General features: G+C 33.6%; 2 protein-coding genes, 1 long non-coding RNA gene and 1 other non-coding gene across 6 annotated transcripts; 3 read left to right on the forward strand and 1 right to left on the reverse strand.

Moving 5' to 3' along the window:
- Positions 1-844: 844 nt before the first annotated feature.
- On the reverse strand, positions 845-6,093 carry LOC114715850 (E3 ubiquitin-protein ligase RING1-like). Of its 3 annotated transcripts, XR_003737572.1 has the most exons (3): positions 4,888-6,093; positions 3,098-3,641; positions 1,095-1,249 (listed from the first exon to the last, which is right to left on the reverse strand). XR_003737572.1 is itself a non-coding variant. In XM_028900757.1 (2 exons), exon 1 carries the CDS (start codon positions 6,033-6,035, stop codon positions 4,908-4,910), a length of 1,128 nt encoding a protein of 375 aa, XP_028756590.1. In that variant the 5' UTR covers positions 6,036-6,091; the 3' UTR covers positions 845-1,249; positions 4,888-4,907. The 3 variants fall into 3 exon arrangements, 2 of the variants coding, with proteins under 2 accessions (XP_028756590.1, XP_028756591.1); XM_028900757.1 differs by lacking the exon at positions 3,098-3,641 and having other exon boundaries at positions 845-1,249; positions 4,888-6,091; XM_028900758.1 differs by lacking the exons at positions 1,095-1,249; positions 3,098-3,641 and adding an exon at positions 1,583-2,025.
- Positions 6,019-25,719, forward strand: LOC114715852 (uncharacterized). Its single transcript, XR_003737573.1, has 3 exons — positions 6,019-6,091; positions 25,080-25,087; positions 25,707-25,719. It is a non-coding gene; the product is annotated as an uncharacterized LOC114715852 (long non-coding RNA).
- On the forward strand, positions 17,584-17,656 carry TRNAF-GAA (transfer RNA phenylalanine (anticodon GAA)). The gene has a single exon. It is a non-coding gene; the product is annotated as a tRNA-Phe (tRNA).
- On the forward strand, positions 17,709-18,584 carry LOC114715851 (protein BOLA1, chloroplastic-like). Its single transcript, XM_028900759.1, has one exon. It carries the CDS (start codon positions 17,894-17,896, stop codon positions 18,203-18,205), a length of 312 nt encoding a protein of 103 aa, XP_028756592.1. The 5' UTR covers positions 17,709-17,893; the 3' UTR covers positions 18,206-18,584.
- Positions 25,720-26,324: the final 605 nt, after the last annotated feature.

Consider the following 26,324-nt stretch of genomic DNA (forward strand, 5'->3'; position numbering starts at 1 on the left):
CTTTAATTAATTAAAAAATAATACAACGATCACCGATAACTTTTTTCAGCAGTGTTTTCATATTATTTTGATTAAAGCATACATTTGGCCTTTTTAATTTTATATAAAATTTTAATTCAGTGTCTACAAAATAAGTTTCATATGTAAAACTCAAGGAGTATATTTTTTTAGTTTTTTAATCTCATATTAAAATCTTAAATATTAATAAAAAAATTCTCAAATACTAACATATTAAATTTAAGTTTTAAAATAATCATAATTACTATAAAAAAAATATTATTTAAAACAAACAATTTTAGAATTTAAAGACCAAAAATGCATTTTTTTTTTAAATTGAACCAAACTGAACTCTTACATCCAATTAAATGATCACGTACATACTATAAACTATAATCTATAATTTTTAATTGAAATTCAGGGAAGTCAAGTATTATAGGAATGCGCGTTGCTTCATATAAATCCTTGGTTTTGGTCAATACATACATACATATAAATACGTGTATATATATACATATATAAAACCTTGGAGGAAACGCGCATAAAGCGGCAAGGTTGGCCTGTTTTTGGCGTTTGGTGAGAGATCAGTTGCCGCATTTTAAGGGTAAAGATTCCTTTGTTTATTTGTAGAGCACCTGGAAGCATCCGTGAAAAAGCGAAAACTCGAGTGACTCTGTATTCCAGATCATCTGTTATTCCCTTTTTTTTTTTTAAATAATTATTATATAAGAGAAGTACGTTCTTGGTCCTGGATATTAAAGCCATAAAACTAACCTAATTTTAACAGGTAACAGCAGATTTCAGTGATGATGATATAAGATCCTTCGTCAAATTCAAATCCGCGTAGAATAATACTGGCAGACTTTTTCATATTATCAACGTCATTAAACATAAATGGACATGCATAAGAAATTGCAAAGGGACAACATTTATATATAGACTCTTTGTTGTGTTGGAATACGAGTATATAACCCAGTCCCCCACTACGAGCAATATAGCATGAGAGAAGGCAGACGAAAGACAATAGGAGTTCGAATGAAGCAAACGATAGAAATCCCAGAAAATAAGAAGTTTCATCATAATCCAATAAGAAGATGAATTTATAAATAATTCTACCTGTCAAGATGATGATAGCAAGTTACCTATGTTTCTCAAGATGAAATATGATGTTCGCAACTCTCACTAACCACTAGCAATGGACATTTCACATCCTTCCTATTGAACAATGATGCAGATTTGAAACACTGTAAACCTGCCAAAAGAGAAGAACCAAGTGAAAATCATCTCGAGATCATAGCCTTCCCTTAAGCAATTAATCCTCTGGTCCTATTTATAAGATACTTCTAACATATTTCACACAGACAAAAAAAAAAAAAACCTTAAAATACATTAACTCTCCATTAAAATATAACAATTTTTCAACTTTACCCATATTTAATATATACACATCTCAAAAGAGATAACTACCTACACCATAATAAATGAAAGACAAAATAATACATTCATACTGAAAATTTAATGAAGTGACTTATACACATAGAAAAAGAAAAAAAAAAAAAACCTTCTCTACCTTATAAATAGGACCAAAGGAGTATATCATAAAACATATATTCACCGTATAGCTGGTATACATCAAAAGGTCCAGAAAAAGGGAGGAAAACGGTTTGAGAATATCGGGCATATCGTTTCAGTAATCAGTGTTGAAAATGAGAGTCCTAATGATTATAAAACTAGAACGGGCTAATAATACGGAAAAACTGAGAAATATAGGTATCATTGTTAATGAAATAATTGATACAAGGGAAGTTGGGGCAGCAATCTACCAACCATGAATAAAAAGAAAATAGCAATCTGGGTTAGCAAATTCCCTTTTCGAGCATGAATAACTTTCAAGTTGGTCCAACAGGGGGGGAAAAAACTTCAAATTATATGCCATAGTGCAGCTTATTATCGATACAATCATCTTGTAATCCGGTGCTCAATATACAAAAATCTCTTTCTTAAGCATCAATTAGCAAGCTCATTAGTCTGAGACAAAACATAATAACCCAAAGAACCACAGTAACCCCCCTAGATTTATTCTAGAAGCAATCCAAGTAAACTTTAAGGACTATCTTCTAGTTTTATCCAGACAATAGGTGAGTTTTTCATGTTCTTATGCAACTTTATCTCCAGAAGCTCACAAATAAAAGGAAGGTAGAAAGGGCTGGAGAGCATTCTTCTTCAACACCTAAGTCCTGCTACCATAAATTCCAATTTCCAACACATTTACCAATAAGATGCTCGAAATATAATTTGGCAACATACATCCCAGTTAGACACATAAACTACCAAGATGGCTTCTATAATGAAATCAAATATATAGGTAAAAAAAAAGGCTGACAACGACATATCTATAAGTTATAAAAACCACACTGTTCATAAGCCGTGAATTTGCTCCATATAATTGCAAGGGCCCACTCTAATTTATAAAACTGTCCTTCATGGAAGCCAACATATCTATAAAACTTACCATCATACAAATCAATACAAATGCAAAAATAGTTCATAATAACTATTATAGATGCGAAGGAACTCATCCAAGTACAATGAAGTAGGTTAGGCTACGCGCTCAGCTTGTGTGTCAATCAAAACCACCATCCACGATAAGTGTGTGTTTGTGCGCGCTAAATAAAAATTTTGGATAAATTTTGAGGTTTCCAAACAAAAAATCCCAAATCTAATGTTCCTTCCAACTCATCAAATTCTCTTCTTAGTTGAGATTCATAGCAGTTGGGTGAAAATACTTCTATGAAAGCTAAAAGGCAAAATGCAAAGAGGAAAATATAGTAGCATCTACAACTAAGTCTGCAGATCTTTGAGCTGAAGTGAAAATAAGCAATCGGGCAAGATTAAAAACCTCTTGAAGAATCTTAGCTGGGCCTATAATATTGACATTTTATCAACTTCAAATATCAGAAACGGCCAATTTGCTATGAAAAGTCAACAAAATTGAATGATGCCTGATTGATTCAGAATTTGTACCAAGTCATACACGTCATGCCATGCACCTTATTTCACAAAGCACGAGTTGATAAAAAAGAGAGCTGTTAAAGCTTACTGTAGAACTCTGTATGATTCCCCAATTTAAGTTTGATGGGATCAGCTCCAGAAATGTATTAGTCACAGGAGTAAAATCCAGACAGAATGTAAGTCTAAGCTGGATCAGCTACAGGTATCTGGAAAATAAGAACAGAACAAAACACACATGCTCCTAGCAATTCTCTTCAGGATTACTCTCAAACCTTCGATCCAGTAGGTTTCTTGCAAGTCTCTCTTGCCTCTTTTTCTTTCACTCAAATCACTTGAGGTAATTGCTCCCCCAAGATTTTTAATTCAACTTATTCTTGATCATGCTCTTTTTCTTTTTCTTCCTCTGTTTCGACTGTTCTGCTTTCTCTATCCTCAACTCTTCCTTTATATCTCTGATTTGTTCTTGTATTTCCTTGATCGATCCTTCCATATGCTTCATCTTTTCTATTATATTGTCTGCATGTGTTGAACAGCTTTCCAGCTTCCTCTCCATTCTCCACATTGCAAATCTTCTTATGTGTTTCTTCCAGCTGAATCCCCATTTTGTTTTCCCCCTCTCTCGAATTGTACCGCTATGATGCATAATGATGGGATCAGCTCCAGAAATGCATTATTCAAAAGAGAACAATCCAGCCAGAGTTAAGTCTAACGGATTAAGGCACAAACAGCAATAAAAATGCAAGAAAACCCACAAGGAACACAATGTTCCACCATTTGAGATGGTAGGGCATCCCAACGCATTCTCCCACTGGCTGCTTGCTTCTCTTCCTTCTGGCCTCCAACAACCCCACCCCCCCCCCCCAAAAAAAAAAACACACACCCAAAAAATAAAAAAAACCAATGTATGCAACCACTTCCTCTCACTCTAACATCTCAAAACTCACGGGCCATTAGTTAGGACACATCAAAGTTGCAGTCAGATGTGCAAGTTAGCAACCCAACTTTACAAAAGTTCTGAACAAGGTTCAAAGAAAATAAATAAAAAATAAAGTTTGCTGCAATTGCAGTTAACTAATATTCATCAACAGTCACCAGCAAAATGGGGTGGCAGTTTCGGGGCTTCCCGTTATATGCCACTGACAATATTGCTGTTCATCAAACTCAGAGTTAATGACACGATATAAACTCCTTTTACATTCATCTTCATCTTCTTGTGGGCTATGCATGTTGAATAAAACCAACCAAACTCACATCCTTTGATAAGTCAGATGCAAGATAAGCCAAAAAATGACCAGACAAACAGCTGCTCTTGTTGAGCTGGTATTTTTCCTTTAAAATTGGATGAAAACCACCATCCATGCAAACATCTGACCACACGTGCCAAAATATTTTCCTCCGGCTTGGATCAATGTGTACCCCCACCCAAAAGATTCACCATGATCAACCCGCTACTGCCAATTCACCGCCAGTAAAGCATAAAAAAGACAATAAGATGCCTCCAACCAAAAAGATCAATTATTTCTTAAAAGTGAGCTCCTCTAATGCCCATAACCTCTAGCTAAGTAAACAATGACAGCCAATAAGTTTCTAATCAAACACAGTTAGTCAGCTAGTTAATTTGCTCAGGAAGTTTCAGTGGGAGGTTTCAGTGGCTAAAGAACAATCAAACAGTAAGTAAAAAAATGGAAAGCAAGGGTAATAACAAGAAGATTCCAAAATTAAGCTGCACCTCAGTACTTCTCGATCATATTACTTGTGAGTTGTGACGGCAAAACAAAGATCGTTGTACATGGAAATACACACAAGCATAAGTTTCAACCAATCTAACAAAAGAAAAGGAATTCAAAACCAAAGAACAACAGAAGGTTTCAAACTTACAGAAAAATTACTCGCAGGTCTTAATCGAGATCTTCTTGTCTGGTCTCCGACTCAAAATTCTGGTTTCCACTTCTTCCGGAATTTGATTCCCCGCTATTATTTCCGCTGACGTTGGCATTCCCAGTACTGCTAGTCTCGGCTATGGAAGCTAGTTGCCTAAAAGGCCAAGGCAAAGAAACCCTAAACCTGCGTTCTCTCGGTGTGTCTTCTCCAGATGTTGCACTACCACCGTCACCGCTGCCCCCATTACCTCCTTCAGAAGAACCAGCGGACTCACCTTCCCCTGCAGATTGATTTCGATTCTCCTGTGTAGATGTCCCACCAGCTCGTTGTTCGTAGTCAGGATCATCCGTTGGTAACTCGTAACGGCAAACAGGGCAAGAATTATGCAATTCCAACCAAGGCAAAATGCAATCTGAATGATATATATGTTTACATGGCATCTGCTTCGCCTCTTCCTCGAGCTCAAATGTATCTTTACAAACGGCACACTGCGATGATTCCGAAGCCAGCAACTCTTCTGAAATCTTAATCGTAGGAAGGCCCTCAATGGCAGATTTCGAAGCTGGAGGCGTCCCGTGTCGGTTAGGATCGTTCTCCGCAAGCTGTTGAATCAATTGCTCGAGGCCAGGTCCAAAAAAATAATCACCAAAATTGAGATTCGCGGGCAGACGGAAGGTTCCACCGGGGTCTCCAGAGTTCTCTATCACAAATTGAACATTAGCACCGCCGGCTCTCAGGGTTTGAAGATAGTTCTGAAGAAAAACAAAAGGGTTGAACGCATCAGTTTCCCCGAACGGAGACGATCGATTAGGTCCACCACCAAAGAGAGTAGAGAGATCGTCGATTATCGGTGCACCAGCACCACTACCGCCGCCGGTGGAAGTGGTGGAAAATACTAGAGGAAAGCCGGCACCGCCGCCGCCAAACTCAGAAGTAAACGAAAAGAAGGGATTAGAAAAATTAGGGGCGGGATTATCGACTTCCTCAATGAAGCCGCCGTTGCAATTGGGACAAGCGAGATCAGAGGAAGATGAAGTCCTAATGGATACGGTGGCGTTGCACTCATGGCAAAAATAGAGTTGAGAAGAACCGCTGAAAGCAATCCCGCCGCCGCTCCCTCCACCGTCGCCGCCGGCGGACGACATATTACCCGTGTCAAGAGAAAGGAAGGGGAGAGAGAGGAAGACCGTAGCGCAACTGCGTGAGAGGATAGCTTAGCCGTAAAATGTGAAAATAAAAACAGACGGGGGATGGTACAGAGATGGTTAACTGATCCCACGCGCCGATTTTCACGCGCCGCTATTGGTAGGTGTGCGACTGGGCGGTGACTCATTTATTTGACAATTACACTTTTTCCGTCACAAGTCTGGACTCTGTACGGTAAGCAGAATCAAAGAAAATCAATGTATTGTATTTTATCTTTACATTTAAATGTTTGTGCTCTTATTTAATTTTTATAAATTCTGTTTAAAATTTATTAACTTAAATAAGTGTTCGATTGTCAATGTGTGCAGTGAGATTTTTCTATTTTATTTTATTTTTCGAAATTAATTTTTTATGTCATTAACTAAAATTTGGGAGAAGAGGTAAATACAGCAAAAAAAATGAAAATTTGGATAATTATTTATATATTTTTTAAAATTAAAATTATATCTATCTGTTTTTCTTTATTGATGATATGAATAATATTATTATCGATTATCCATTGAGTTTATTTTTAAATTATAAAATTAATGATGACGATAATGATAAGACTAAATCTATATGTGTGTATAATTAATTAAAGTAAACAATAAAATTATCGAATAATAAAATTCTGTTAACAAGATTTGAATCTTCATCCTTATTAATGTGGAGAGCTCGTGTTTTGATAGGATTTTACTTAACTCTTTATAAATTAGATCAATATATTATCTCCCACTCTATATTTGTCATGCGTGATTCTAAATGTTATCTACTCTCTTTTAAATTTATAATTTTTTAAGCTATTCTTATTGTTGGATATATTAAAAAGAAATGTTTATTAATGAAGTAATTTTCAATACAAATTATTAAAAAGGTATTTTTGGTAAAAAAGCACACATTTTTTAAACAATTAATTTAACTACGTTATTTTTTTTTCATAACTTAATTATCTAGAACAGGGAATATATTACGCATTTGGGATCATATCTTCCACAAATGGGGGAAAAAAGATCTTTCATTCGGAGCCATAAAATTGCGGTGAGCGAAATTTAGCAAAAATTATAAGACAAAAAAAAAAACCTCAATCAAAATAAAATCAAGCCATTATCTGGACGTAAAATCCTTTTTTATTCTGCACTACATGAAATCCATATTTGGCTTATTCTACGAATTTAATTTGGCCAAAAAAACTTTTAGGAAAATAACCATAAAATACATGTTAAATTTCAAAATAACAAATAAGTAAAGTTTGGTATTGGTGATTTGGTGCAAATGTATTGGTTATTCTTGCAAAGCTCTTGACATGATAAAATCACCGATGGTCATTTTAAAATTTAATGGGTACTTTTCTGTTATATTTGCAACATTTAATTATATACACTTCATGCTGAAGTATTCTGTTTCAAATGCATATTTTTCCGGTAACACCTTTTTAACAAGAAAAAATTAAATGTGAATACTAAAAAAATTTTAAAAAATAAGTACAGAAAAATTAAAGTTTAGAGATAAAATGATTAAAGTAAAGTAAAAATATAAGAAAATGAATATGAAGAAATGAAAAATGAATACTACAAAGTAGGGCTGTTCATGGGACGGATCGGGATCGGGACAGGCTCGTCCCGGTTCCGTCCCGATGAACAGTAACGGGACAGATTTTCTGTCCCGTGTCCCGACCCGTCTCGGGGTTGTCCCGATCCCGGTCGGGACGGGACGGGACCGGGACGTCCCGAACCTCTTTTTTTTTTAATTTTTTTTTTTAAAAATTTTTTAAATAAAATCTGATTTTTTTAATTTTGTTTTTTTGAGCTTAAACCTTATAAAAACATCTTTTTATTTTCTTTTTTATTTGTTTGGACACTCTTAAACAAAAACTCAAAATATTACATATAATAATCATTAAAAACTCTAAATAAAAGCTTTTAACACAATAAAAACTTACTAAAAATTCTAATCATCAATAATCTCAAATCATTAACAAATATAAAAACTCTAAATAAATATATCCATAGTTCCATACAATAGTCTCAAATCTTAAAAAAATATGAAAAAAATAATATTATATAAATGGGATAAAAAAATTATAAAAAAAAAGGATCGAGACGGGACCGGGACGGGACGACCCCGTCCCATGTCCCATCCCGTCCCAATAAGACCAGGATCGGAACGGGCCGATCGGGACGGATCCTTCTTGAACACCCCTACTACAAAGATGCCAGTTAGTGGTGATGATGGATTGATGGCTGGTGGGCATGGATCTGTGTTGTCAACTAAAAAAAAATGTCGATTTCAATTTTCAACCAAAATCTTGATTCTTTTTTTGAAAATTTGGTGTCCTAATACAGTAATTAATATTCTTCTAATTCTATTTATAAGTCATTTTCAACATGTTTTATATAGATTAAAAAAATTTTAAATTTCACTAACTCTCATTTAAAATCTAATAAATTTTTAACTTTATCCCTATTTAATATATATTATACCTTATATAAACAAAGTCAACATAATAATAAATGAAAGGTAAAGTTGTACATCCATATAAAAAATTTCTCTTAATATCCTTATAAATAGGACTAAAAATATTTTCTTTCTCCACCATATAAATAAGATCAAAGAAGTATTCTAAAAAACTACTCAAATATTTTTTTTTTCAATTTTTTACTTACTTTTTTTTCTTGGTTAATATTTTGAACTCTCCCATCAATCATTATCAATCCACATGAACCATAAATAATTGTAGTTGACTCTAGCCTCTGCAAAAGTCACATATCCATCTAGAAATATTAACTCCTATTTATTATTTGACACTGGGCTGATTATTAGGGACAAATGCAGATTAGTTACTCTGCTTTTAATAAATATCTTGGGATTTGTCTCTGCTCTTCAACTCTGTAATTTTGTAATCTGTCCATCTTAAAAATTCAACTTAATTTTTGCAAATCAATGAACAACTTTTAATCAAAGTTAGTTAGTCATTATTGTTTCATACATGGAGATTAAGAATATTAAGTTAAGAAAAAAGTTCGCTTCTTTATATTTGATATACTAATTCTGGTCTTAATTATAAGATCCAATTTGTAGATTATAAACAAAATCTTATAATTAGGACCGGAGATAATATTAAATTTTGGACTAGGTTTTTGTCTTTAATTATTTATACTTAATATGTACAAATAATAGGAAGAATTTAAAAAACATCATAATATTAAGTTAAGATCCCTTTTGTTATTGTTGTGTGGGCCTGGAAGTGATTTTCCTTAAAATAAATATGATTTTTCATGAGATGAAATTATTTGGATCCAGAACCTTCTAGCATATTACGATTCTATGACAGCTCCGATGTGGGACAAGTTCGCGCTTCAAGTCATCGGCGAATGATACTTTGCAACTTGCAGAGGGAAATACCCGTAACTACTGCTACTATTGTTATTTTTTTTGGACCGGAATTATTATTATTATTATTATTATTATTATTATTATTATTATTATTATTATTAAAAAGACTTGAGAGGATATTTATTTGTCCTAACGTTACCCTTAAGAAAAATATCATAGATAAAAGACGTATTTTCAAGCAAGGTATTTGCAACATGAAGTGTTCATCCAGGGTAGGCCCCACACGGCAACAGCTTTAATCTGGGTCGTCAACTAATTTTTTTATTTTCACAATTTTTATGTATTTGATTAAAAATTTCATATATTATGAAATTTTTTAATCAAACGAGATCTTATAACTAAGATCAGAAGTAGTATTATTTAAAAAATATTCCGAAGTATTCAAATTAGCCGCTACAAATATTTTTGTCTTTCTCTCCAAAATTTAGAAATAAATTTATTTTAAGGTGAAAATAAAGCAATTTCTTAAATATATCAATATCAAAATTTTTACAATTAAAATATCCATAAGAGCATAATTCCCTATATGCTCAGTGTTCATGTAATATTGAATAAGGATATGACAGAAAACACTATCCACATAGCAGTATCATAAAAAAGATAATTCAAAAAATATAACAGCTCAAAATATATGGGAAGAAAAAATATTATCAGTGAAAGTATAAGAATTTATGATTATCAATCTGTGCAAGAAATATATTTACATAACATTGAAAAAACCATTTTAATCTAGTAACATATTCAGAAAGCATAGGTTGCTCATAAAAGGCAAAGCAAGAGGATTATCAAAGTCGGTATCCAAGGTAAGACAGTAATGATTAGACGATTATTATGTTTAGGGTTCAGATGCTGGTGCCAATAACCATGATGTAAGAAATAGGAGGGAAGAAGCATTGTGTAAAATGCAACATTGACAAAAATGGATTCTAACAAAAGTTTTCATATTCCCACTCCCATTTGACCCCACCAAATATGCAATCTTCTTTGAGGCCTGCCCAAACAAAATAGTTTACCATAGAAAAACAAGGCCCTACGGCCCCCACACACCCAAGAAAAACCTAGTTCAAGAATTTAGATGTTCAAGTGTCAGTTACTAACAGATAACTGTTACACCATTGTGAACATATTTGACATGTTTGTTCCATCTGATTTCGTGAAATATAATAGAGAGAGTTAAAAAGGACCACTCCTATGATTATTCTAAAGGTACTAAACTCATGGAATAAGGAAACACACTAGGCCTTGGACAAGGTAAGGACTTAGTCAGGTCACGAAGATTGCAGGATTCAACCACGATGTTCTTCTCAATGTTATAAAAGTAAATATTATCACCCACCTTCATCAATAAAACCCCATCCTTGAAACTTAAAGGATCCATCCATGGCCTTTGAAGTATACCTGCTCTTTGCAAAACCGAATGCCTCAAATTGCAGAAGAACTTAGAATTCTCCCCTTCGATCTCTTCCAATGATTTCCAGAACTTTGATTCCCATTTAGTCTCATGGTCATCTTTAAGATGCCACACATGAATACCTTGCTCGGTTATCATCACATAGTGAAGCACTCCCTTCCATTCTCCAATACAAGCTGCGGGTGTAACTCTCAATTTCGGGGCTGGAATTGGCGTTGAAATCAACAAAGATAGCTCATTCTCAAGATCCAAAGTAAGAAGTTGATCAGAATCAGTTAACCAGTATATGATACCCCCATTGTAAGTTCCTTGGATTAAACTGTCATCACAGCGACAAATCTCATTTGATTTTTTCCATGATTTAGTTTCTGATGAGTATATTTCAATGTAAAGTAGTGTAATGGTTCTTCTTCATTTCCTTCCCAATCATCCTCAATCTGAAGCTGCTGACTTTTACCAAGTTGAACTTGGTAGATACATCCATGGGGCGTTTGTATGGGTCAAAAGACAACACTATGCTGTCAGTTTTGTCATAATCAGGACAATCCAAAGAAATCCGTTGTTTGTTTGTGGGGTTGCAGATATAAAGAGTTGTTTTTGTTGAAGAAGAAGACATCTTACTGTAGTTCAGACAACAGATCAGACCATTGCATGAAGACAGCACTATAACATCTTCAGGAAGGAAATTGAACATGTCACTATGAACTACGGATTTTGATCGTGTGTTGGGATCATCATTGTTGTGATCAAGAAGAGGGATGTTTATATAATGGACGCTTCTGACGTTTTCGGTGATCCATATGAAGGACTGTTGAAAAATGAAGCCTGACAGGGTTGGCTCTGTCTTCTCCAACAGAGCTTTTATGAAGGAACGATCGTAGGAGATAAAGCTGGGCCATTTCTTAGCAACACACTTAAAGCCAAGCAAGGTCCTTGTCGAAATACGTGATAGAATGTTTAAAAGGTTCTTCCTGTCCAGAAAGCCATTAAGCTTCTCCATTTCCTAAAATAGCAGAAAAAATAGTAGAGGATTTAGTTCAAATTCATTTTACACTACGTACTAAAGCTGCAAGTGGTGGTTTTAAATAAAATAAATGCTACCGCCCAGATCATAGATATAAGTGGGAGTCTTCAACTCTATGGTAAGAAGATTACTAAGAATGTGGAAAAGGATACACATTATAATTGGCCAATGTAAAACGAAGAAGGATCATAATCATAAATCAAATTTAAAATGTAAAGAGGAAGGCGATAAACATGTTTTATGCTAAAATAAAAACTTGAAGGGAAAATATAGAAGATCATGTCATCACCTCAAATGGAATTACAAAGTTTTTTGTAATGATTACCACTATCACTTTCAAAAATGATGCTAGGCTACCCGGGTTTGAGGGTTTAGGGGTTCCACAATAACATGCAAGGGAACTAACACCATAAAAAATCACCCATGCAGCTCATGAACATTCACATTTCACAGGGTGAAAGAAAAATAAAGAACAGGGAATCCAATCCAAAATGCATTGTTAGTTTATTACCTGATTTGGTTGGCCACGGTGCTACGTTCAGAATGGTAGACGTGAAAACATAACCGCAAGCGGAACAGCACAGCACAGAAGAGGCGTGAGCCAATTCAAGCCTTTTGAAGACATTTTTTTTTTGAATGACCTTTTGAAGACATAATTAATGATTAGGAATATATCAAGGTACATGACAGATGAAATGCATAGGAAAAATATATATATATATATATTTATATATCTGTGTGTGTGTTTTCTTTTTTAGCAAAGACAAGATATATTGCTCTGGTATTTTTATTACAAGACACTTCAAACTATTTCACAATACTAGTAAACGTAGTTAAAAGTAGTTTTTATGGTTAAAATGATAAAAAATTATTACAACTTTTCAAGATTACTCCAATGAAAATCAATGTACTAGTATATCTTAATTACTTTTAATGTTTTTTTTTTCATAGTCTCTCTTTTAATTTGTTTAACATAGTCTCTTTATAATACAATTAATAAGGACATTTATGAAAAATAAGATACTAAAGCTATTGGCTTTTCGCAAGATGAGTTATATTTCGGACCATGAAAATTTCTTATAAGATTTCTTATGTTCAAAATCATTGTACTCAATGAGTTCAAATTTTGACATAGTACACAAGGTAAAAAAGAAAAAAAGTTGACATAGCAAAAAATCACAAACGATTGAACCGGTTAAAGTATTACTCATATTCATCGACAACATTTAATTATCAAACCATGACCTAGTTGTTATTGAATTGATTGCAACTGATCAAAGTAATATATTTTAAAATAGTTAGTTTTTAACATATACTAACCAACTATTACCTCTAATTATTAATATAAGATCTAATTATACTGCAAACTACTAATATTAATAATCGGAGGTAGTATTTTAATATGAATGTTTGTGTGAAAAACTTTTTAAAAAAAGAATATTGAAAAAATAACGAATAAAACTATAAGTAAATATTTTGTATGTTAAGAAAATATAAATGAAATAATTATAACTATTTTGATGTGTTGCAATAGTAAATTCGCTACCATACCGATCCCTTGGGTAAGATCCCATTCGAAGTCCTTTGCTAACAAGGACAAACTAATTTCTAGTATTGTAACCACACAATAATATCATTGCTTGCTAGAATTTTAGATTAAGGAACGACAACGAAAGTTGAAAGAGTGAAGAGAAACATTTCCTTGATTAGTTTATAAAGGCACCAAACTCATGGAATAGGGGAGCACAATGGGACAAGGTAAGGAATTAGTGCTCAGGTCTTGAAATTTGCAAGCTTCTGCCATCAAATTCTTCTCAATGTCATAAAAGTAGACATGAACAAACACCTTCATCAACAATACCCCGTCTTTGAAGCTTAAAGGATCCATCCATGGATTTTGGTGCAAACCTGCTCTTCGCAAAACATGGTTCTTCAAATTGCAGAAGAACTTGGGATTTTCCCTTTCAATATCTTCCAATGATTTCCAAAACTTGAGTTCCCATTTAGCCTCATAGTAATCTTCAAGATACCACACGTGAAGACCATTCTCTGTTATCATGACATAGCAAAGGATCCCTTTCCACTCTCCAATACAAGCTTCAGGTATGGCCTTGAACTCTCCTGATGGGATTGGTGTTGAAATTACCAAAGATAATTCCTTGTCAAGATTAAAAGTGAGGATATGATCTGCATCAGTGAGCCAATACAAGACATTCCCAATGTAAATTCCTTGCTTCTTGATTGAACCGTGGTCGTAATGGCATATCTCATTTGATTTCTTCCATAACTTTGTTGTTGATGAGTATAATTCAAATGTGAAGTATTGCGATAATTCAACCTTGTCCTCATCTTCTTCATCCTCATTCTCGGTCTCAATCTCAAACTGCTTCACCCTTACCACGTGGAAGTTGGTGGAGACGTCTATGGGGTCTTTGTATGGGTCAAAAGTCAACACTATGCTTTCATGTTTGTTATAGTCAGGACAATCCAAGGTAATCCATTCTTTGTTTGTGGGGTTGCAAACATAAAGAGTTGTCTTCGTAGAAGAAGATAAGAAACAGCAACTGCGACAGCAAAGTAGACCATTGCATGAAGACAAGACAACAACATCTTCAGGGAGGAAACTGAACATTTTGTGGTGAATTATGGATTTTGACCTTGTGCTCTGCTCATTATGATGTCGATCAAGGGAGGTAATGTTCATATAACTGATAGTTTTTATGTCTTCGTTGCTGCACCTGAACTTTTCTTGAAAAATGAAGCCTGACAATGTTGGCTCTGTCTCTTCCAGATGAACTTTGATGAAGGAACGATTGTTAGAGATAATGTTGTACCATTCCTCAGAAACACACCTAAAACCAAGCAAGATCTTCACTGGAACACGAGATAGAACATTAAAGAGGCTGTCAATGTCCAACGACCCATGAAAATTCTTCATATCCTACAACACCAAAGAAAATTGAAGCAGGCTCAATTCAAATCCGTTTTAGACTATGTGCCGAATCAAGTCGGTGCTAGTTTTTGAAAGAATTGCAACTTTATTTCACCACTGAGTTGCATCAATAAATTTGCTTAAATTCAATTTCCGGAAACAGTTTTTTCCTGTCTAATACAGGTGTTGCAGATGAATTTCCAACTTGAGCAAACATTTCCTAATTCCAACAAGTATCTACGAAATATTTTCGTTCCACAATCCTCAATAAGCAGAACTTCTAGTCATTATTTCAACCAGTTGAAGAGAATTTACCTCTCCAGGCAAAACTACTGCTTTGTTCTTACCTATGTTATTCACTTTTGATTTTACTTCTATTTAGTTTTTCTTTTCAATAGTCTTAAGAACAGCTAATCGAAGATCACACAAACCCAAAAACACAGCTTCATAACTACCCAATTCCTCCATTTTACAGACCCTATGCATGGAAACAAAGAATCAAAATAATGAGACATTACCCTTATGCTTTCACACCCGACCCTCTCGAGCTCTCAGCTCCCAGTTTCGCTACGATGATTCTTTTTTCACTCTTTCTAGCAAACCAAACAGATATCGACTTGAGATTTAGTAAATTAGAAAAAGGCAAGCAATCCTCTTTCTCTTATAACCTTCCGCGTCGGCCAAATGAGAAAGGAAATAAAAGAAATAGCTCACTACTTAGCTGCTCTAATACCAGTAATTCTTCACATAAACCGGACAGGACCTCATCGATCTGAAGAACATCAGAACTTAAAGGAGGAATCGCAAGAGCTCACGCAAAAAAATTTGAAGAGCAGGCGAAGAAACGGAAACCAAAAGCACAGAGCGATATGAAAGATTTCGGAAAGCAGGGGTCATCAAAAGCTCGCCCGAAGTTGGAAAACCAAAGCGCAGAGAAATATGAAGAAGATGTCCAGAAACCAGGGGTCACCATTTAAAGCTCGTGCTAATCAGAAATATTGATGAAAAAGGTAAAAAGCTTAGAGAAAGACATTGAACCTGCTGTTTTTGCTGTTGTTCCATCCTTGAGTTCCTACACTGTCTTCTTCCTCTTCTCTATCTTCCTCTCGAGCTAAATCTCGACTACCTTACCTTCCTGAGATTCCGATCAGAAGTATAAAAATCAAAAGAAGAAAACGCCACAAAGCACAACTTCACTTGCATTAATTCCCTTTTACTCACTTTTTTCCTGCTAACCAACCACACTCATTTTTGCATATAAACACCATGAACTCAACAATGAATAATTAAAGCGCAGCTCATCCGAAGAGCGTTCAAAGCAGAGAACGAGAAATCCAAAATGCGTCGTTAGTTTGTTAACTTCGGCTCGCCACAACACTGGCACCGCAATTCGAATGGCAGGGCGTTAGTGGGATGGGAGTACGGAATATAAACGTGGACTGTAGAATCTGAATCGACGTCCGGTGCATGAGTGGCCTGCAGCAAAATGGTGTGAGCCAAAAAAAAAAGTCAGAATTTTAATTCTTTTTTTTCTTTTCCATTTTATGATTATGTGTGTGTTGTCTGTGTTGATAGCACTTTCTCTCTTTTTATAATATCTCTTTTAAATTTCTCTGAATATTTAATGTATTATTATCTATTTTATTTTTAGTTTAATGCACTTAATATATTTTCTTTTTTAATTTATCTCATTATTACTTTTTTATATTTACCCATTTATATATAGGGGTATATTTGACAAAAAAAATTACATTTGCTACATATTAATTAATTTTAACTAATTTTAACTGCTTTCTTAAACTATGTAATTTAGTTAAAAGGATCTTATAATAAGAAACAGAGTAGTAGTTAAGAATTTAAGATGTCTTGATTAGATTGTTTTATTTATTCATCTAGATTTATTATTGTTGCTAATCATCTTCGTTTTGGGATTTTAAATGTCAATCATTAATGAGTTAAGGTGCTTTGATCATACTTTTGTCTTTTCGAAATACTTAGATATCCAAACGCTTAGCTATTTTCATAAATTTCGGCCAAAAAAAGGTTAAGATTTTAAATTAAATTTATTATTTTATTAAACTATTGAAAATAATGATTGGATCTCTGATTAAAAGTTTAATGATTAAATCTATATTAAAAACAATAAATTATTTTAACCCCAAAACTTTATCTTCAGTTACTGTTTAGGTGCTGATGAGATTGTGGGGGGAAAAAGTTGATGATAAATAATTTCTTTGTAATAAAAACCTGTCATGCTTTTCCTGATATTTCGGTTATGCAGTGCCTTAATATGAGTATGCTTAATTAGCCTAATGCTGTATACAGAATCAGGAGATACACAGGGTGTTAAGACGTAAGACAATACTTGACGAAGGGCCATTAATTGCACGTTAAGATTTCTCTTAGTGTTCTGACTTGGGTTTAAGATAAAGTAAATCTTGAGTGTTAATAAGCAAGGTCATCAACAGAGGAGAGATAGCCTACAGTTTTAAATTGAAACATATTTTTAAAAAAAAAAAATTGGAACACGAACAATTAAAATTAAAGACAGAAATATTTATTAAAAATCAGTTCGTGGAGTATGAAAGTATTACAAAAGATAAAACTAAATGCAATTTTAATTTTTCAAAGAGAAATAGAATGTTCCAACATTTTCTACACATTTAAATTAAAAAATAGATAATTGGGCCTAAAATTAACTATTTGTTTTATTAATTAGTAATCAATTAGATGGCGCCACGTCAACTCGCGGGGATAGCTCAGTTGGGAGAGCGTCAGACTGAAGATCTGAAGGTCGCGTGTTCGATCCACGCTCACCGCATCTTCCTTTTTAATCTTCCAATGATGAAATTCTTTTCCAAATTCCCCTTTCCTAGCTTTCATTCCCGAACGTCCAAACCGTTCGATTTTCGCTTAATTTTCACAAATCCGAATCGCCCTCCCTCAAACCCTGATTCTCCAATCTCCGTTCGATTTTCCGCTTCTATCTTGAAAAATTTGTACGGAATACCTCTTGATCTTTTAACTCTCTTCTGCTTCCGACGTCTCCATAAGGGCGATGGCTTCTAGAGGAGCAAACATGATGCTATCAAGGGCCAATAGGATAAAGACGAAGTTACAGTCAGCACTGGAAGCCACAGTTTTGGAGGTAGAAGACGTGTCGTACCAGCATGCGGGTCATGCTGCCATGAAAGGAACCTCCGGGCAGGAGACCCATTTCAACCTGAAGATCGTCTCCCCCAAATTCGACGGCCAGAGTCTCGTGAAACGGCACCGTATGGTCTACGACTTGCTCGCGGATGAGCTTCAATCTGGATTGCACGCCCTCTCTATTGTGGCCAAAACGCCTCAGGAAACCTCTGCCAAATGAAGTTTTTGCTTTAAACTGTGAGGGTTGAAAATTGGAATCTTTTGATTCTGTTTTCTGGTTATCTATTTGATTAGGATAGGGCAGATTTCATGCCATGTGCTTCGAGCCGTCAACAATCACCTGATGAACAAACGATCTAGTTTTCGATATTCTTATTGTTATGATAGTTTTAGACCTGAGTCTTCACTGTCTCCTATGTTTGATTTAATCTATCGTTATAACATTTTGGGAAGGATGGTCCAAAGTAGAAGGAAAATTGAAGTCTTTTGAACAAGAAGCAGCATTTCTTTTTTCCATTTTGGATGTTTGCATTAGCTTTTTTTTGTTGTGTTGTCTGATTTCAATTTGCTTTGAATCAATCACGCACTTATTAGTTTTTGATTGAAATAAGTTACTATGCCTAAGTTGACTCCACTTTCTTCTGGATTATGCCGTAAATGAGCGATCAAACTTAACTCAGCACTGCATTTTTCTTTACTCAACTCTTAAAACTTAACTCAGCTGTCCCAAACTGTCTATCATGTGCCCAGTTTAGGTACTCTTTCGAGTGTTTTCTGTAAGAATCGAGGGAAGGAAGAACTTTTCTTAAGAAGAGGGAATTCTCGCATTTCACAATTTACTTTCTAATTTGTGCTAATGTATTTTCGTATTGTATTCCAAACTTGTGTGTCTGTCAGTGTTTCTGGACGACCTCTGTTTTCTAGACAGCATTTTAATCCGGCTTCCATGATTTTGCTTTTCCATTTCTTTGTCTTCCCTTCAAATGCTTTTCGTATGAGTTCATGTAATCATTCCTCGGAGTTTGCATGGTTTTCAAATATACAAGGGCTGTTTGAAATCGCAAGGGAGAGTAAAAAGTACAGGAACATTGTACAAATGTGGCTCAACGGTGAACTATTTCTTTCATTTCCTCCTTCATTTGTTTAAACCTCATATAGGCAGAGTTTTTCTTTCATATGAGAGAAATAATCGCTTTCCTTTTCCTCCTTTGCAAATTAGCAAGGGTCTGTTGTTTGGTTAGCAAGAAAGAATGAAAAATGAATAATGACAACGAAATTGGGAGCTGAGAAGTGAGAACTTGAGAGGGTCGCGTGAGAAAGCATAGAATTGGGTTTGAAATTGGCTGATGTTGACTTGTTTAGTTTGAAATAATGGTTGGAACTCTTACATGAAGCAAATAGAATTCAAGCTTATGGACATACACCCACTTGTTCCCCCTGAGGAGTTCAATGTAAACCATGAAATTGCACCTACATAAGCTAAAAGAGCAATTTAAGTGACGTCGAGTTCAGTGATGATGAGAACTGGGGAAGCAAGTATAAACGTGTTTTATTTGAAGGCCTTTGGGTAGTTTCTGAGCATAGCGTTCTTGCGAAGCGATGATCCCCTTCTTTTGATCCTTTTCATCATCCTTATTGTAGGATTGCCACTTGGGTGCGAATACCATACATACCCCTTCACTGCTACACGAAGAGGATCATCTGGAGACTTGGAAATATGATGGGCACTACCATTAAAGTAGATATGGACACCATAGCTAATATGGAGGATAGCATAACCAAGGTTGAACGAGGAGGTTTGGACGTATTTGCATCGAAATTGACTTGCAAAAGTAGTTTGTGCCTTGAGTTACTCGTGTGTCAGATCTTTTCAACGTGGAGTACGAAGGCTCAGGGCTCATATGTTCTGTTTCTTGGCAATATGGACATAGAAAAGAAGATTGCCCATGAAAAAGAAGCTCAAGTTCAGTCTCTACACTGTCGGCACACCCAGCTGAAACCACTACACCAAGTAAATTACTTTGGGCTACTTCAAATAGGTCATCAAATTGAAATATGGTCTACTCTACCGAGGCATTCTTCCACGGATCACGTTGAAGTGTGCTGATGGCCTTGTTAAGAAGGCGCACGAAGGGAACACGGTTTTGTCCTTCCTGTGTTGTGTGATTTTTGCTACCCTCTTATTTAACCTTTTAAGCTTGATGCTTGCCTTTGTATCACAAAATGAAATAACGGCTCGAACTTGTCCTCCTCTTTCTGCTGCGCGTTTTGTGAAAATCCTTGAACTTGTATTGTTGAGGGCTGTGGGAGGAAATTATTTCCTAGATCCTTGTTGGAACTAGTTAAAATTAAAATGATTAAAACAAATCAATACTAAACACACAATTTTGTTTAAGACCAACAGAAAATTTTGTAAGAATGATTATTAATTGAATTTTGAATTTCTTATTAATTAATTTCATTCAAGCTTTTTCTCCCTATCAATTTAAGATATACCTTATTGGATATTTTTATATAATTTTGAATTTATATGATGATATTGTTTTATTTATTATTATTTGAAAAAATAAATAAATTTGCTTGAATTTATATGATAATATTTTTTATTCATTATTATTTGAAAAAATAAATAAATTTGCAGTCATTGTCAATTTGAATTAAGAAAAAGAAAGAATGCCGTAGCAACTTTTTTTTCCCGATGTATTATACCATCTTATTATACAGATACACAACAATTTTATCTCATATTTAACTTGAAATAAATTAGTTAAGTAAGTTGTTACTTTTAGGGGGTTTCTCTTAAATATTAAATTCACTTGTCATTTTCATATTTATTTATTTGTTTATTTTATGTCTACAATTAAGTTTTATATAACATGAGATATTTTTTCTTTAAACACTTGACCTTAATAGTATTGGCTTTTTTTTCCCCCTAATGTAGGTTAATCTCACACATACACAAAACATATTTTTACTTGGTCTTTCTTTTGATTACCGAGATTTCATTTCACAAGATTATTCCTCCCGAATCATCCTGTTGTACCACTAAGAGAAAACTCAATCTGATTGTCTTTATTGAAAGTATATTAATGTGATGCGCGAAATTGAGAAACATGATATTATCAATATAGAGTGGTAGAAGAATATTGGTGCAATTATTACCAGCAATCTTGATCATAACTCACAAGATCGTCGAGGCAAGCTTAATTTATGAAATTGGAAATCTTAAGCTATTGATATCCATTATATTTTGTATAATAGTAAACGTCTAATGACAATCATGATATGGCCAAGACGTTGCTCGATATCACTAAGATGATCAAATAATTACATCTCTAACAGCATGTGGCCGAGAAGGCTCTGATACCATAACAATATATCATATTTTGTTCAAGAACTAGTCAATAATATAGTTGGGATATTAATATTTTGATTCTTCTAATTTAGGTTACTATTTGGAACTCATGTCTTCATAATTGCAAGTTTCAACTGCAATTTTTTTCTTAATGCTGTGAGAGTGATGCATCATCAAAATAACACCTCATCCTTGAAGCTTAAAATCCTTACCCACCAACGTTTACACCTCACAAGATGAGTATTTTTAAATTATTATTGAACTTGGAATTTTCACACCCAATCTCCTCCAAAGATTTTTGAACTGTTTGCTCTTATTTAACTTCTTTAAAATCATTTAAGACGCCCTACATAAAGACCCTGATTTATTTTATGATATAATAAAAAATTTCTTCTATTTTTTACTAGATGTGACTTTGACAACTGATGATGAAATTAGTGATGAGATCAGTAAAAAAACTCGTTCTCAACATTCAAAATAAGGATATCATCAAAGTGAGAATGTCACCAATATTAACCTGCCAATATCAGACATATCTAATGTAAATTTCTTCTATTTATAACTTACTTCTAACATGTTTCACTGATACCAAGAAAAAATTCCTAAACCTTGTTAGCTTTGTTTCACCTCAACTCTTGAAATGTGCTATTTGATCATATCATCATTGCAATGCTAAAATAGTACTAAAATAAAAGGAGAAAATATAGAGATAAAAAGTGATAATTGAAAATCATATTTTTAGAAAAATTAATTATAAATAAAAAATTTTAAATAGGAAATTTAAATTTAATTAGTACATAAATATCAATTTCACATTAATTTTAGTACATATTAGATTAAATAATTTAAAAAATTTCCAATTAAATCCAAAAAATTGATTAAATCTTTCTGTTCCCAAAAAAAAAAAAAAAAAAAACCATAGATCACATAATAATCCGTTGATCCTCAACCAAAACTACATTTTGATCAATAAATTATTCTTACATTAGTTTAGTTAAAATTTTATTTATTGAGTAAAACAACACACAATACCAAACACAAAAATTTAAGATAAGCCTCACTAAATATTTTTTATATAATTCATATGCTCACATTTATATGTTAATAGCTATTTTTTATTTATTATTATTTAAGAAAATAAATAAATTTGCTCTCATCATGAGTTTGAATTAATAAAAAGGAAGGAATGCTAACGTGGTACTATAAAACAATACTTACATCAATTTTTTTTATGTTTATATATATAAAACAATACTTACATAAATTTTTTATGTTTATATATATTAAAATTTTCAATCATAAATAATCATGTGTTCTATTTTTAAAATATTATTATTTAATTATAAATATACATAAAAAATAAGCTATAATAAAATATAAAACCTTGACCTAAATATTTTTTATTAATAAACTTTTCTTCATATTTTTTATTTTAGTCTTACTTTAGTGAAATAAATTAACTAAATTAAGTTATTTAATGGCTTCCAAAGATTGAATCCATGTGTCATTTTCATATTTATTTATTTATTATCAATAACTACATTTTATATAACGTGAGATATTTTCCCTCACATCCTCAACCTCAGCATTTTTTTTTTCCTTTTAATGCAAGTTAATCCCACCGACATTCTCCTTTTACCATTTTAATTAGCTACTCACATAAAGATTGAAAGTTAAAAATAGATGCAGTCACATTTTCGTCTATGAATCACTTTTTCAATACTAATATCACAAAATGAAAATATTATAAACGCTATTGTTTCACTTCTGTATAATCATGACAAATATTGAGAGGCGTTTCATCAACCAAAATAGTCCATAATAGTCTATAATAGGCCAAAACTATAGGTGAAGGGAGACACTTTTCATACCCTTAGAACTCTAACATGTTATATAACTCTATATTTGCTACACCACTTAGCAAAAGAGAAAGGAAGAAAACCACCCACGATTATTTTAAAGACACCAAACTCATGGAATAAGGAAACACTAAACAAGGCAACTGCTTAGAACTCACATCTACATGACTGCAAGCTTTCAACACAATGTTTTTTTCAATGTAGTAAAAGTAGACTTCATCTTGCAGCATTATCATTAGCACCCCATCTTTGAAGCATAAAAGCCCTATCCACCAGCTTACACCTTGCAAAACGAGTTTCTTCAAATTGTCACTAAACTCGGAATTTCCACACCCAACCTCTTCCAAGGACTTCCAAGCCTTCTGTCCCCATTTAGCTTCATCATAGTCTTCAAGAAACCACACATGAAGACCTTGTTTTGTTATCATGACATAGTGAAGAATCCCCTTCCATTCTCCAATACATGTGACTTTGAATTCTGGGAATGAAGTTGGTGGTGAAATTACTAAAGAGGACTCCTTATCAACATCGAAAGTGAGAACATCATCAAAAGTAAGGAAGTCACCAATATCAGCCTGCCAATATAAGACACCCTCAATGTAAATTCCTGGGACATTCTCCCGTTACCTCGTGATTATAAAGGCAGTTTGCTTTTGATCTTTTCCATGATTTTGTTTCTGACGAATATATTTCAAAGTATGTATGGAACTGTATCTCATCTTCATCACTCTCAACTGCATCTTGCTTGACTCTTACCAATTTGAATTTGTAGAGATGTCTACGTGGTCTTTGTAAGGGTCAAAAGCCAACGCAAAACTTCCAAACCTGTCAAAATCAGGACAATCCAGAGGAATCCATTGTTTGTTCGTTGGGTTGCAAATGTAAAAAGTTGTTTTCGTAGGACAAGTCATGAAGCCACAACTACGACAACATATAAGACCGTTGCATGAAGACAACACAACAACATCTTCAGGAAGGAAACTAAAGACATTGCGGTGAACTACAGATTTTGGTCTTCTGTTGTGATTATCATGACGATGATCGAAAATGTGAATGTTTATATAACTTTGGCCTTTCAGATCTTCATCAGTCCACATCTTCTCCTGAAAAATGAAACCTGATAGGGCCAACTCCGTCTTCTCTATCTGAGCTTTAATGAACAGGCGATCAGTAGAAATAGATTGACAGTATTCCTTAGAAACACACTTGAAACCAAGCAAAGTCTTCGCTGGAAGATGAGATAGAACATTTAAGAGCTTGTTCGTGGTCAGTGAGTCTTGAAGCTCCATTTCCTAAAATAGCGGCAGAAAAAATTATAACAGATTAAGTAGTTCAATATTCAGTTGCTTCAACACAATATTCCCATGTTTGCCTACTCTTTCTCGCCAACCAAACAGGCCCATGGATTTGAAAGGAAAGATTGCTAGAAGTCAAGTGAAACGTGTTTAAACGGGAGAAAATGGGAGGGAAAACCAACCATTTAAAAGGCGGTTTAGAACACAGAGTTCAAAAACATCATAAAACGCTGAAGAAAAAATTAGAAGTGAGATTAGACCAGCTATAGCTGGGTCTAAAACCTTAAATACCCAAACTATCTTCTTTCTCTTTTTCTGCCAGACAAACCAAGACTGATTTGCCTTCATCAAATCGAATTGGTTTCAAAAACCACACAGATTAAAGAAAATGATTGCCGAAAGCGTACCTTCACTTCACACTTCTTTGTTTACCCACTGTTTCTTGCTAACCCAACAGCTTCCTTTCACTGATAAGCACAAAATGGGCGTATATAAATAAAAATACGGAGTGGAGAAATGGAAATCCAAAAAGTCACCAGAACGTTACCGTCAGAATCGCTGAAGACTTACCGAGCGGGAACGAAGAGGGAGAGGTGGGAAGGGATTTTAACCGACTCTTGCAACTTTTAGAAGATTCTAGCGAGTCACTGAACCGGTTAAGACAGTGGTTGAGTAAAGTAATTAGAGTTAGATGACTGATTTTTTTTCTCGCATTTATTGCGTCTTAGAGAGATTTAAACTCACAACCTTATATTTAAAAAAATCTCACAGCACTTGTTTAGTCAGATTCAATTTAATCATAAGTAAAATAATATAATTTAATTAAAATTTATAAAAAAATATTTATACATTTATACATAATTTTGAAAGAGAATGTAAAATAGGGAGAATGATTAAGATTAATATAATCTTGGTTCCTTAAATTTATTTTATTTTAATTTTAGTTCTTCAAATTTTAAATTATAAATTTTGGTCTTTCAAGAAGTAAAATAGTACAAGTATTTATTAGATTATAAGAACTAATGTTTTAAATAAAAAAAATTCAAGAAACCAAAACTAAATAAGAACAAACTTAAAATATCAAAGTTTGTATTAACTCAAAAAAATGATTTTTTTATATTAAGGACAGTATCGAAACCAAGTTTTTTAATTATATTTATTATGTCAATTATTTGTCCTGTTTTTAAAAATATTTTTTTCAAAGTAGGCAAGGCAGGCGGGATTGAACTCTGATAAAGGCCACCAATAGACGACTATCATGCTAGTGTACCACAGAGACGCTGGCCTATTTTTAAAATATTATTATTTAATAAACTCATAAAAAAATTAGATACATGACTATATGTAATTGAAAAATTTTTTTATTATGTTTAATAAAAAAATTAACATAATAAATGTAAAAAAATTTGCTGAAATATTTTCCTAATATTAACTTATAATAAAATTAGAAATATCCTTTATCATTAACATATTAAATTGTATCTATTTCACTTTCAAATGCATTGACCAAGAAAGCTCGGGACATGGCTACCGGGACTTTCCCTTGCAAGGACAGACTAGAGTCCTTCCTTCGTCTTGCAGTTTTGACAAAGAAAGCAACCTGCCTGGTGGTTTTTATTGTTATTGCTTCTTCTTGTTGGAAAAAATAATTTTTTTGGGTATTAATAAGAACATTATATAATTTTTTTGACCTCCTGAGACGCAATTTTCACTTCAAACCTTATGCCATAAATGATTTCACACAGAGGCATGATCGTGTTTTTTCTTCTTAAATTATTTTGCTTCAAAAATTTTCGGGAAGATGTAATATTTGCCAAAAACATTAAAATA

The sequence above is a fragment of the Neltuma alba genome, unplaced genomic scaffold (genome assembly GCF_004799145.2).
Source record: "Neltuma alba isolate B1F8T4 unplaced genomic scaffold, ASM479914v2 tig00011615_pilon, whole genome shotgun sequence".
Taxonomy (NCBI): domain Eukaryota; kingdom Viridiplantae; phylum Streptophyta; class Magnoliopsida; order Fabales; family Fabaceae; genus Neltuma; species Neltuma alba.